The following is a 14,102-nucleotide window of genomic DNA, read 5'->3' on the forward strand; positions in this document are numbered from 1 at the left end:
GACTTATGAGCTATAATAATAGAGCTTGCGCGCGAGGCGTCTTACGAGCTAAAAGAATAATGACAGCTTACGCGCGAGGCGTCTTATGAGCTGTATGAATAATAAAGCCTGCGCGTAAGGCGACTTACGGGCTGTAAGAATAATGAAGCTTGCGCGCAAGGCGACTTATGAGCTCTAATAATAGAGCTTGCGCGCGAGGCGTCTTACGAGCTAAAAGAATAGTAACAGCTTGCGCGCGAGGCGTCTTATGAGCTGTAATAATAGTGGAGCTTGCGCGTGAGGCGGCTTACGAGCTACTTTATGTCCCGCGCTACGTGCAGATGTTGCATGCGCGTGCGCGTGGACTTTGGTTTTGTGTTATGCGCCACGCGCAGATGTTGCATGCGCGTGCGTGTAGACTGTGATTTGTGTGAGCATGTGTAATATGCGTGAGCATATGTGATGCGTGAGCATATGGTATGAGGATTCCCAATCCTTAAGTTTGGCGCGTAGCCATATGGGATATTATGAGGATTCCCAACCTTGAAGTTTGGCGCGTAGCCATATGGGATATTATGAGGATTCCCATCCTTGGCGCGTAGCCATATGGGATATTATGAGGATTCCCAACCTTGGCGCGTAGCCATATGGGATATTATGAGGATTCCCGACCTTGAAGTTTGGCGCGTAGCCATATGGAATATTATGAGGATTCCCATCCTTGGCGTGTAGCCATATGGGATATTATGAGGATTCCCAACCTTGAAGTTTGGCGCGTAGCCATATGGGATATTATGAGGATTCCCATCCTTGGCGCGTAGCCATATGGGATATTATGAGGATTCCCAACCTTGAAGTTTGGCGCGTAGCCATATGGAATATTATGAGGATTCCCAACCTTGAAGTTTGGCGCGTAGCCATATGGGATATTGTGAGGATTCCCATCCTTGGCGCGTAGCCATATGGGATATTATGAGGATTCCCATCCTTGGCGCGTAGCGATATGGAATATTATGAGGATTCCCATCCTTGGCGTGTAGCCATATGGGATATTATGAGGATTCCCAACCTTGGCGCGTAGCCATATGGGATATTATGAGGATTCCCAACCTTGAAGTTTGGCGCGAGGCCTGATGCGCACATGCACGGCGATGGAGTGGTGACTCGTGTGTGCGCGTGCATGGCGGAGGTCTCTTGCGCAAAGCCCAGATGATGGTTTCCGCGGCGGCACATGCACGGCTGTGGAGTGAGAATCCGCGGGCGCGCGTACATGGCGGCGGAAGTCTGGTACTTTCTGGATCTGCAATTTTAGAGTTAGATCTGCAACTTTAAACCTAAAATCCAGGTCCGTAATCTAGACCTAGATCTGTAAATCGGATCTGGACAGATCTGAAGCCCGGAGCAGATTTAAAACCATCACAGATGCGGAGACCTGATCATTTGAATCAGGCCGTTTCTTCTTGCCCAGATCTGGAAGCCTCTCTTTAGATCTATGGATCTTTTTGAGCTTTAATAGAACAAGCCTTGAAGCCTTTTTCTGTAAACCTCCAGATCTGGGTTTTTCCTGAGAGAGATCCGACAGCCGAGATGAAGATCGAAGGGCAGTTCGTTGCCGTCCCACGGATGGCGCCAATGTCGAAGCATGAAATGAATCTGACCTGATCCATGACGATGTTTCCACGGATTTTCGAGATGAACGAACCACGTCTTGATCTTCTTCTTCAGCTGCTTGAGACCTGCAATGGTTTTTGGGGGTGTGGAGGTGACTGCTAAGATATCCTGAGGATTTCTTGTTCACAGACACAAAAAGGTGGTGGTGGCTCTTATTGAGCATCACCCTAACAAGGAGGTGGAGACCTCCTTATATAGAGAGCCTCATGGCCACCATCATGATACCCTAATGGGCCTAGCCCAGTTAGGGTTACCTCCACAAAACCCCCTCAGCCCAATAACATTGTATTAGTCCATGTAATAAAATAAGCCAAACATAATAGATTTAGGGTCGTAGAACCGGGTTTTAGTACCATACCCCTACAGCTTGGAACCCAGGATTAAATCTTTGATGATGTTACTCTATCGGTTATTTTTTATCAGCTTATTATTCATTTTTGATGGTGCAAACTTTTTTCTGGTTATTTACTATCATCAAAACATAAAACATAAACTTTTTTTTCTGGTTATTTTCTATCAAGTTTTGGTGCAAATTTTTTTCAAGTGTACATGTTATAAATTTTTATTTGGGTGTGGTCTGGTTGGTTGTGTTGTTAAGTGAAACCGATAGAATTCGTCTATAACCATCGCTCTTTGTTTTCGTTTCAGAGCCGTAACGAACTTAACTAAAGCTGACAGAATGCCAATTTTGTTTTTGTTTTAGCTCCGGTACCGTAACAACGTGATGGAGACCGACCAATTTTGCGTAGACTTATCACCTTAATGCCCAATATCGACAAGGTTTGGGTTTTATCAACACCTGAGTTTTACCGACCGAAGTCACCCGATTTGTCAGCCTCACTTTTTATATTGTTTTGTTTTATTTTTTGTGTTATTTCTGATACCATAATGCACGTAACCAAAACTAACAAATACACGTCGACTTACCACCTGGTTTTACCACCGTCTGGGTTTTACCAACCTGTCTCGGCGCAATGCGCCATAAAAAGTTACGAGTCCACAATTCGTTCATGACTAACAATCCGAACATAAACAGAAAACAGAAAAAAAAAAAAAAAAAAAAAACCTCTTGTTACAAATAAGTGAATAACTGGGCTGAAGTTATAAAACATATTCTTGAAGGACTAAACTGTCAAGTGAGAAAGTTTAAACCATTTTTTTATAGTTCCCTCGCATATAAAACTAAAAGTCAACGACTTAACGTTTTCCCAGGCCACTTCAGATCTACATTAGACGAAAGAACCGTCTTTTGAGGAAACGATAGGACAATCTTGAATACTCAATCTTCCTTCCTTCATAGTTCATACTGCCAAGAGCAAGGTACAGTGCCTATAGTTTACAATTCGTTATATTCATTATAATTTGGGAAGTTTTTCATTTCCTTATATAATTTTTTCTGATTTGTATGTTTGTTTGTCTCAAAGTAATCGCTTTCTGCTTTTGAAAAACTTCTTCAAGGTGTACTGTCTATATTTTTAGTTGGTTAACTCATGAAAATGAGTTTGTAACTGACAAATAAAAAAAATCAATAGGATGTGTAGAAAACGTGTTGATAATGTTGATAGTTGTGTTTTTTCTTCTTAGTTCCAAGATTTTTATGATTATGATTCTAATGTTTTGAAACTCGGACCGGACCGGCCGGTCCGACCGGGACCCGGAGCTTTAAACGGTCCGGTTCATGCTATAGACCCGTTTTCTAAATTACCGGCCGGTTCTCTGAGTTTGCGGTCGAACCGGAACCGGTGACCTGGCGGTCTAACCGGAAATTTCCAATATTACTAGTTGCTGTGGTGTTTTTCTTTGTAAAATAACCCTAAAATCGACGTTGCCATCTTTAGATCTAGTATTCTATGTAGCAGGCACAATAAACCATCCTTAAATATATCCAATCTTCATGTTTCGACTTGAAAGTTTACTAATGGATGAGTATTTTGATATTAAAGATGAAGAAGAAGGAGGTGTACGTGACGGCTTTAAATTAAAAAGGAAAAGTAACTGTATTAGTTTTAAAACCCTAATAAAATAAATAGGTGAAGTATAAATTTGTTAGGCTGTAGTGGGCTTTTCAGAAAATGTAATCTGTTTACAACATTGATGATTTTCATATATTCTCAAATAAAAGATAATAAGGTATAAATGAACTTATATTATTTGAAAATAGCAATAGTAGCATCGTATTTTTTTTCTATTCGATATGACACATGAATTTTTTGATTATGTTTTGTCTTAGAATTGGATATTAGTATAAGACTTTTAAGGTAATAATGTTTTGAGATTAAGATTTTGATGTATGTTTTGTATTTTTGGATTATTATGTATTATATATATATATATATATATATATATATAATTATGACGTCATCCGGGTCAATGTCCGGTCCGACCTCCCGGGCCAGTCCGACCTGGGACCCGGTAAGACGTTCGGGTCAATGTCCGGTCTGGGTCTGAAAACATTGATTATGAAGACACAAAGTCTATGACAACTAGTGCTCTTAATTTTCTCTGTTAGTGAAAGCACCTCCACATAAACAAACGTTTGACCGGATAATATTATTTATGATTGTTTATATATTAATAATTTGTTAATAATATAGCCGGAGAATTGTTTGATGATATCCAAAATCTGGCTAGAGAAATGTCTGTCGGATTACCGACGGATTACATATGAATTTAAATTTTAGCTGGAGAAGATGCGTTGGTAATCCTTCAGAAAAAGTGTATGTTGGTGAACCACTGGAAATATCCGCCGGTGATCTATTGGAAAGAGCGTTACCCGCGACCAATATACTGACAAAGTTTCACCTACGGAATTATCCATCCGTGAAGCTCGCGTTTTCTAGTATAGAAGAAAAAATAATTGGTTTTGAATGGTGGTTGGAAATCTGTAATGATGTTTGAAATGTCTAGTTTTATGATTTTTTAAGGACATATTACAAATCCTGACACTGCTTTCACATACATAATACATGTCTGATGCCAGTGACATTTTATTCTTGCATATTCCCTTCTTTTCTCAAAGTCTTGGTCATTGCATAATAGAAACAAGATGTCTGCTCCCTTACAAATCCCATTAAAAGAGGTAGAAGCGGTCACCAATAACTTTGATGATGAAAGTTTTATTGGAGAAGGGTTTCTCGGAAAGATTTATAAAGGACAACTCTCATTATCCGGAGAGTTAATCGATGTTGCTGTACGGAGGTTAGATAATAGTTTTCGGCTGCAAGAGATGGCATTTGATAAAGAAATTTCAATTCTTTCATGTCTTAAGCATGAAAATATGGTCTCAATTGTCGGGTTTTGCTATGAGAACGATGAGATGCTTATTATAAACAAGCGCGTTGCTCGTGGAAGTCTAAGGAGGCATCTAAGAGACCCTAGACTTACATGGACGAGAAGATTGCAGATAAGCGTTGGGGTTGTGCGTGCTTTGAGTTATTTGCATAATTTTGGCATCATACATCATAACATCAACAGCAATTCAATCCTGTTAGATGAAAACTGGGAAGCCAAAATATCGGGCTTCGAGTATTCAATGACAATACCAGCAGGAAATCTGGACTTGGCATATGAGAAGCTTGGGATGGGAACCTATAAGTCGGACGTGTCCTCCATGGGGATCGTATTGTTTGAACTCATGTGCGGTGAGGAAACATTCCTTTCAAAAGAAGATAACAGCTTTCAAGCTTCATTAGCCATATTCCATTATGAAAACAGAGAATTGCATAAATTTGTTGACCCGAATCTATTTAGCCAAATGGATCAACTATCATTCAACATCTTTTCGAGAACAGCATATAATTGCCTGATTAAACATAGTGCACCACCAACTATGGATGAGATCCTCAAAAGACTTGAGAGAGCGTTGCAAGTTCAACTAATGTATGAAAATAATGTAAGACTATACTTTAATTTATTGTTTCATCATTTGTCATTTGACATAACAAGTTCATTAATTTGTTCTTCTTCATTAAGTTTGAGAGATACTTTGTCATAACAAGTTCATTTTTTGATATTACAGGATCACTCATCAGTTGTTGCAAGTCACGGTACAATGCCGGATCACTTGAAGTTGAAGGTACTGACTTTTTTTGTTTAAGTAAGAGATTTCTAATTACTTTAACTCATATTCTCGTAACCAGACTAAAACTCTAAAAGTATTACCTCCGACCCGTTATATATAGGAAGGTCGTTGAATTACTAAGTGAATATCTCAACCCGAAAACACGATGAACTTGAATAAACTTGTTTGATTCTTTCTTGATTAACTAAAACAAAAATTGAATACAATGAAAAATTAATCTTAAGCCCATGGTCGTCTATGAAAGTTGTTCAAATTTTGGGCCTTAAGTAAAAAAGTTTTTTTTGTTAGGTTTAAACAATTAAATTTTTAAATGAGCTTACTTAGTTATGATTTAGGTTGTATACAAAAAAAAAAAAGCTTAAATGACTTGAGTAGCGTTGATAGCCAAAAGACAAGGGTACATGCACCAATCGACCGGGTTCACGATGGTTGATTGTTATGTTCCCTCACATGTCTCCAGCAAAAGAAACGTGTCCACCATCAAACGATTGAACATCGAACAACAATGACTCGTCTCCAGTCATGTGCCGGGTGTAGCCACTGTCTAAGTACCAATTACTATTGACAAACCTTTTTGACTGACCCTGAACACATTAACAATTAATTAGACACGGGTTCCCGAGACTCAGTTATCTCGGGAAGATCAACCATGAAATCACCAAATTTTATCTTGTTTTCTCTAAAACTAAAGAGATGTGGTGTATCTGAATTGAAAGAACAGTCCTTAGGAATCCATGTAGAATCATGTTTCCTATTTTTCAGAAGATCTTTTGAACCGTCTTCTTCTTGTTTTCAAAACAAAATCCTCAGATCTCTCGATCTTTGGATTCCTCTCTTCACTTGTTTTTTGTGGGTTCTTGGATTTTTCAACCCCTAAACCCCTTTTAGATCTTTCCTTTTCGGTTATCCAAAAAAGTTTTCTTGCTTTCTTACAATTGTTGGATTTCACGTTCATTTCACTGGCAAAACTTTCAGATCAAATGAGTTCTAGTTCTTGTATTGGGTGTAGCTTTAGAACGAGACTGATTAAACTGATTGTTCATTTCTTTTTGCTGTTTGTGCCAGTTCTTGCAATGTCTTGCAAGGTGAGAAGGGTTACCGCAAACAAAACAACATTTTCTTCTAAAGAACCTATAGAACTCATCATAACTATCATACGATTGAAGTGGTGGGAAATGTGATGCTTGGAAAGAAACATGACTATAAAACCCATCCGATCTGTAACCTCTATTATCAAAAGTATTTGTATAAAATTAATCAACATAATTTTGATGAAGACCATAGTAGTTGTTATCAAAATAATTGTACGAATGAGGATTCTTCAAAAGATTAGTTTGAGAAAATGAGTTTTTCTGTGATGAAATATATTTACTTGAAGCACTTCCCTCTCATTTTCAAAAAAAAAAAATTATTTTGTTTATGATATCCTCAACTTTATGACTTGTTGATGAACAACTATTTCTTTTATTTATGTTTACAAAATTGTCATCATAAATGGCTTTACAGTCACTATCTGAAACAAAAACATCATTTTCATTTAAAACATTGGGAGAAGTGCCAACATCAACAATGTTACAAATTACATTACAATTGGAAGATAATGCCAATGTATTTTTCATGGATTCAAATATATTATTATTACAGACATAGTTGACAAATGATTGTTTTAGATTCATATTGGAATCAAAAAGTAAATTAAAAATGCTTTTCTTTCCACAACTTATGTTCTTTTCCATATACCCACTTTCTTTTACATAACTTACTGAACAAGATAAATCACCATTAGAACTAATTGATAAAGGGATAGGATCATCATTTTTGGAGACAGGAAGAACATGCATCTTTGGCTTTGGTACATGACCAACTTTATAGACCATTTCATCTTCAGTTGGTGTATTGAAACTAAAGTGGGGTAGGCTAGTGTAGTTCTCATTGAACAGTGGCAGAATTGTAGTATGATCATAGCCTAATCCCGTCTTTTGTTTTACCCCCATCTGTGCTCCAATAATTACCAGACGCCATTTCAAACCTATTTACAACTATTTTTTCTTTGGGCAAGATCTAATTCTAGTTCTTTAATTTCAGCTGTTAAATCAACTATTATTCTTTCGTGAAATTCAACTAGCTTATTAGACTGAAATAGTTTTTCATGCAATTTTTCCATGTCATTTCTATGAGTTTTAACTCTAGCGGTGAATATCTTTTCAGCCTTTTTGTATTCATTGTTATGACGTTTAATTCCTAAGTTTTCATTAAATAATGCGGCATTATGAGTTCTATAACTGTTAACTTTATCTATATAAGCTTGAGAACAGAGTTTTGTTTACTTCAGGAATGTTAAAGGTGGCTTGGCTTCTCTCTGAAGAAGAAATTGAAGACGCTTGATCTTCAATTACAAACACCATCCCAGCAAAAGTCAGTGGGTTTAGCAGCTCACAGAATTGATCGTCCTCCCAGTTTGGCTCAGTTGTTGCAGTAGACTGGTGATCAAAGCCCTTAAATTTGAGCTTGAGCCAGAGTTTCCTTTTGTTGAGTTGTTTTGACTGATTAAGGAACTTGTAGACTCGAAGAGCTATTTTGATCCATAGGCCTTTTGTCACTCCTTTTACCGTCTTCACTGTCAGAAACTTCAGTTATCTTGATATCATTAGTTGGTTTTGTTGGGTAGGTGCACTCTCTTGCAAAGTGCCATGCTTCATGCTTCATTGCAGTTATAGTATCGAAGCTTGTGTTTTTCAAACCCAATCCCTTTCCCATCAGAGTCTCTGAGGCTGTTTTTCCCATATTTTCTCGTGAAGTTTAATACACGATGAACTGCCATGAACATATGGTACTTTATGTCCATCTTCCTGAGATCTTTCTTGTTAATTTCAGGAATGTGTCCTTGTTGGAATGAAGGAGTTAAGAGTTTTCCTTGCAATAATTCCTCATGACCTGCCATAAAAGCATGAAACAGTGCATTATTTGATTCATCATTTTGAGGAGTGGAGTTGGATGAGCTATCAGCAAGATTGTTAATCGCATGAGCTTTAGGAGCATGTTCAACTGCTTTGTTTATAGCTTCTTGAAATGCATTTGAACTAATGGTGGTTATTGACCGGTAGTGGACTTGAAAGCGTTATTCTGTGGAGATTGAGCAGACTATACTTTTACCTCATAGACCGGATAAAATGTAGGATGAGCTTGAGTGAGGAAAGCAGTGTTGATTCCTGCATGACTGACTGAACTGATATGATTACCCAGTCTGAGCTTGTCGTCCATTTTGAATGATCTTATGGTGGAAGTTAAGTCATACAATGATGTCCTGTCCAAATTGCCAGTTCTTATTATGGTGATGACATTGTTGTTCCAAGTGTAGGGCAAAGAATTCAACAACTTGTCATTGATTTCTGAATGATCATAAACAATCCCAACAAATCTCATCATGGTGACCAATGTCTCAAATCTACTGATGAGAGTTACAACAGTCTCTCATTGGATATGATTGAATGTGTTGAATTCACCTTTCAACATTGCCTTTTTTACTATTTCTCATTTCCTAGTTCCCTTCAAACTTATCAATCAAAAGCATCCAAAAGTCCTTTGGCAGTAATGTGCTCTCTTAATGTTTGAGGGATTTCAAGTGAGAGGCACACACTTAAAGTACCATAGGCATTTTGGTAATCAATTATCATCTTCTTGTCATCATCATCATAGGCTGAGACGGGCTTATCAACTAAGTGAGAGGCTTACCAGTAACAATTTTAGTGGTAGATTGACGCGATCGTTTTCAGTTGATCCAAGAAGAGCAAAGTCATTAATTCTTTAATAGTTTTTGAACCTCCACGTGAATTCTTCAAAGTTACTATTCTAGTTCAGCAGCTTTAGGGGCTTGTTGGTGGTACCAGATTCATTTTTAAAATTCAGCTATGTCTTTAACATCTTAGGATCAGTCGTCATCTTGTTGCTTAGAATATAACTTAAACAGTCTAGTAACGTCTTTTGTTTAAAAATTCCAAGTACAAAGGAACCAAATCGAGTTTAAGGGAATATAATTGAGTGTAAAAGGAATCGAATCGATTCTAAGGGAATCGAATCGAGTTGAGACAAATCGAATCGAATTATAAAGGATCGAATCGAATGGAAAATCGATTCTATTAGTTTTAAATTTTGATTCGATTTGTTTGAATCTCGATTCCATTGGTTTGAAACTCGATTCGATTAGATTGAATCTCAATTCGATCAGTGTTTTTCAGAAAGTACAGTTTTCACTTTTTCACGAATCTTCATGCAAGTACACTTTTTACCACTTTAAGAAACTCGATTCAACACACTTAGAACTCGATATACGCTTTATCAACTTCAAATAAAAACTTCAAGTTAAGACAAACACACTTTTCGAACCCGAACACTTTTATTAACACTTGAACACACTTATTTCACCGATTTCAAGCTTGTAAACACACTAGTAAGCTCGAAACACACTTCTAACACTTGTAGTTTGGGATTTTTTTTGTATCCGTTGAATCGTGCAACCCTGATTGAAATGTAGATGGCGTGAGAATTGTTTTAGTTGGTGGTGAGGACGACATCGCAGATTGCAGGGTGTGAGGATGCCAAAGATAGGATGTAGAATGGTAAAAGCTAGATCCATTATTTAAGGAAAAATATTAAATCCAACAATAATCCCTTTTAATTAAATTAAATCTAATATACATGTTAAATTCTGATTGTTTCTTACACTTCTTAGAAAACAGAAGCCTACTATTGTAACATATCTTTTTGTATACTAGGTACATGTAGTAAGGCTAAAGACTGTATACACACACGGAGATAAATGAATATTGTGACCCATTTAAGAGAGGTGGCTATAATAACTGGTTATCTAAAAATTAACTAGCCTAACTAGCTTAATTTACTTGGGGATTATTTAGTAGCCTCCTAACTATTTCATTGAGAGACTACGTAATCATTGAATGAATGACTTACCCTAACTACTTAAACTAAAGATCATTTACTATTTTTCTCTCATTTTAATTGATAATATGATTAGGTTTAAGTAGATTAAAACAGTTACTTTTTTTTTTACCATTTCTTAAATTAAATAGCAAATGGTATATGGATTTTAAATTTTAAAAAACTACATTAATAACTATGCTTTTTTTCAAATCTCAAATTTCACACTTAGTATTTAATTTTTCTAAGTAATCAAAATAACTTAAATATAGTAGTGATGTAATAATATTATCCTTTTGTGATTATTCATAAAAGCAAAATGTTTTAAGTGGTCTACACGTTTTTTTCTTTTTTTTTTTTTTTACCTTTAAAACATAATTTGTACCTATCACACCTTTTAAAAGATTGAAAAAATAAGATACAGTAATCACGTAATATATTAATATTTTTTTTGAAAAATTGATATAAAACAATTGACAGTATCAAACTTAATTTAAAGAGAGTAAATAATAGAGTAGAACATTAGTAACAAATCATGTAGCATGTAAATTACTTTTTAAATCATAAAAAAGATTAGTAATATTATACATAATTTAAAGAGAATTAAATGAACGTATTTAATGGTCGTTTAAAAATAGTAGATAAATTGATTTAAAAAGGATTATAGACCATATATTTTAACATTGTAATTACTTTTTTGTTCACCTAATTTATATTTTATATTATACTATATTTTTCTCTAAACAACACACTCTTTTTCTCTAAACACATTTTATGGCAGTTGGAAAGTTTGCAACATATGAGATTCAACTTGACGATATATTGACCGCCACTCGGAATTTTTCAAAAGATAACATCTTGACATCTGGTGGATTTGGTTCTGTCTACATATCAGAACTTGAACATGTAGATAAAGAATATTGTTTGGCAATTGAAACAAAAAGTAAACGCCGAGTACCAAAAAAGCGCAGCACAGTTGCTATTAAAAACATTGAAGATGTAGAAGATGAGATAGCAGAACAAGGATTTTATGCAGAAATTGAAATGCTTACAAGTTGTAAGCATTCCAACATAATCACTCTACTTGGTTTTTGTGATGAACGTGGTACAATGATTCTTATTTACAAGTATGCTTCCAATGGGAGTCTGAACTACTATTTACAAAACATGAAGCATAATCATAATGACAGATGGGCACAACTCTTGAAAATATGCATTGATGCTGCAAAGGGATTAAGTTTCCTTCATACTATTGATGGAGATCGACAAGAGGTAGTGCACCGTGACATCAAGAGTGCCAACATTCTGTTAGACGGGAATTTGGAAGCAAAGATTGGTGACTTTGGGCTCTCCATATTCCCTTTTTCCCGTGAAAAGCATTACAACACTCAGTATTCGAGAAATGTTGTAGGCACACATGTGTACATGGATCCACAATATAAAAAGGATGCTACTTTGAAAAAAGAATCCGACGTTTACAGTTTCGGAGTAGTCCTATTTGAGATTTTATGTGGGACAGTAGCCTACCACAAAAAATACAATAACAAGGGGCTTGCACTCGTAGGAAGGGAACACTTTGTCAATGGAACGATAATGGAAATATTAGATCCTAAGATAAAAGAAGAGATTACTAAAACCATGTTTACTTCGGTTAAAGGACCCGTTCAAGAGTCATTGGACACGTTTACCAAAATTGCCTATGAATGTTTGGCAAAAGCACAAGACGATCGTCCAATAATGACTAACGTAGTCAAGGAACTTCAGAAAGCCCTATTATTTCAAGTAAGTTAAAACTAAAAATATAGAACTTTGTGGATGTCTTAAAGTTAATAAAAAAGAACACATTTCTTGATGAATAATGAGTTCATTCGGAAACCCCAAATATGGACCCAACAACCATCAATCAAAGTATCAAACAAACTCTAATTGAACTTATTCCAGCGGCATTGAAACCGGCTCATCAAACCTTACATAGAAATCTTATACTCTAAAGCTAAATCCTAAACCCTACATTAAAACCCTTAAATCTAAACCTAAATCGAAACTTAAATTCTTAACCACAAAAACTAAACCCTAAATATATAGCAATATTATACACATATGCCCCTTAATTCAAAACCAACTACCCCACGATTTTTTAACGACAAAGTTATTATTTTTTCAAAAAAATTACATCATAAAAACGAGCATTTTGTTCTCTTTAATTTTGGTATAATATTGCTATAGTTTCTAGTTTTAAAAATTTAGCATGTTACGCGCTTACCATTTAGAACCGGGTGATGGGTCAAGTCAGGTGAGTTCGGGTCATTTGTAAGTACAATAGGGTCGGAATGAGTCGATACAAAAAAATGGTTATGGTTCGGGATCGAGTAGAAATGGGCCATGTTAGAATGTTGTCGAGTCGGAATGGTTTTGGGGCCAAATGGGTTGGTTTAAAAAATTGATTTATTTTAAATTACTGGCTATATTTCAAATTATTGTATATTGGTTGGGCATGTTTTAATGTCGGTAACGTGCATTCCCGTCTAGTTACGCGTGTTCAATCTTCGATTACACGCAACTGGCTTTGCATGAGTTATGCGTCCAATTTTAGGCTACGTGCGCATTGTCATCTGGTGACGTATGTACCGACACAGATTATACGTTTAGTTGAGTTGCGTGCACGCCCCGCTGCATTGCGCGGGTACCCTGCTATTATATATTACAATGGGCAGAGGCTGTATATCTACACCAATTTAAACCATCTTGATACTATTGTGTTCTATACAATTGTTGTATTCAAAATAAGCGTGTGTGAGAGATAAGGGAGGAGACCTGCGCGAGTGCTACCAGTGCCGACGATGGTGGAGGCGGTTATCTGGTTTGAGATGAAAGTTAGGGTGTGAGAAATTGGGGGAGTATCTACGAAAAACCGAAAATAAAAATTATTTTATTTATTATTTTTTCTGTTATTTTTGTAACTTAAACGGAGGCAACGTTTGCCACAGCTTTGTGACTGTATGCTTTATTTTCCTCATACCCTTTTTATAATTTCATTTTATTTGTTTAATTAGTTTTAATGATTGTTTGTGATCGAAAAAAAATAGTCTCAGAGTTTGTGACCATTTTCCGACTTAATATGGGTTCGTCACTAAATTTGCGACCATGATGATTTCAGTCACAAAGCGGTCGCAAGTTTTACACCTTTTTTTGAATAAAAAATTTTGGTCCCAGTTGCTTAATTAGTTTTCTAGTAGTGATAATCATTTTCCTTGTTCAATTAGTTTTTAAAATTAATTATCCTGATTCACAGGAAACCCGTGATGATATATTACGATTTTCACCAAAAGATATAATGTTAGCCCCAGATGATGGCAAAGATCACAAATTTGGAAAGAAATATATAGAAAAATTTTCGCGTGCGTATGGAAATATGGAAATACCGTTGAGGTGAAGG

General features: G+C 36.1%; 2 protein-coding genes across 2 annotated transcripts; both read left to right on the plus strand.

Moving 5' to 3' along the window:
* Positions 1-2,650: 2,650 nt before the first annotated feature.
* LOC143610968 (receptor-like protein kinase FERONIA) lies at positions 2,651-5,875 on the plus strand. Its single transcript, XM_077085303.1, has 2 exons — positions 2,651-2,970; positions 4,690-5,875. The coding sequence occupies exon 2, from the start codon at positions 4,697-4,699 to the stop codon at positions 5,642-5,644; it is 948 nt and encodes a 315-aa protein (XP_076941418.1). The 5' UTR covers positions 2,651-2,970; positions 4,690-4,696; the 3' UTR covers positions 5,645-5,875.
* A 5,565-nt stretch (positions 5,876-11,440) lies between these two features.
* Positions 11,441-14,099, plus strand: LOC143610966 (putative receptor-like protein kinase At5g61350). The gene is made up of 2 exons (XM_077085301.1): positions 11,441-12,448; positions 13,959-14,099. Exons 1-2 carry the CDS (start codon positions 11,441-11,443, stop codon positions 14,097-14,099), a joined length of 1,149 nt encoding a protein of 382 aa, XP_076941416.1.
* Positions 14,100-14,102: the final 3 nt, after the last annotated feature.

The sequence above is a fragment of the Bidens hawaiensis genome, unplaced genomic scaffold (assembly GCF_021521415.1).
Source record: "Bidens hawaiensis isolate Kalapana, Puna unplaced genomic scaffold, B.hawaiensis_p1.1 tig00028781_1, whole genome shotgun sequence".
NCBI lineage: Eukaryota > Viridiplantae > Streptophyta > Magnoliopsida > Asterales > Asteraceae > Bidens > Bidens hawaiensis.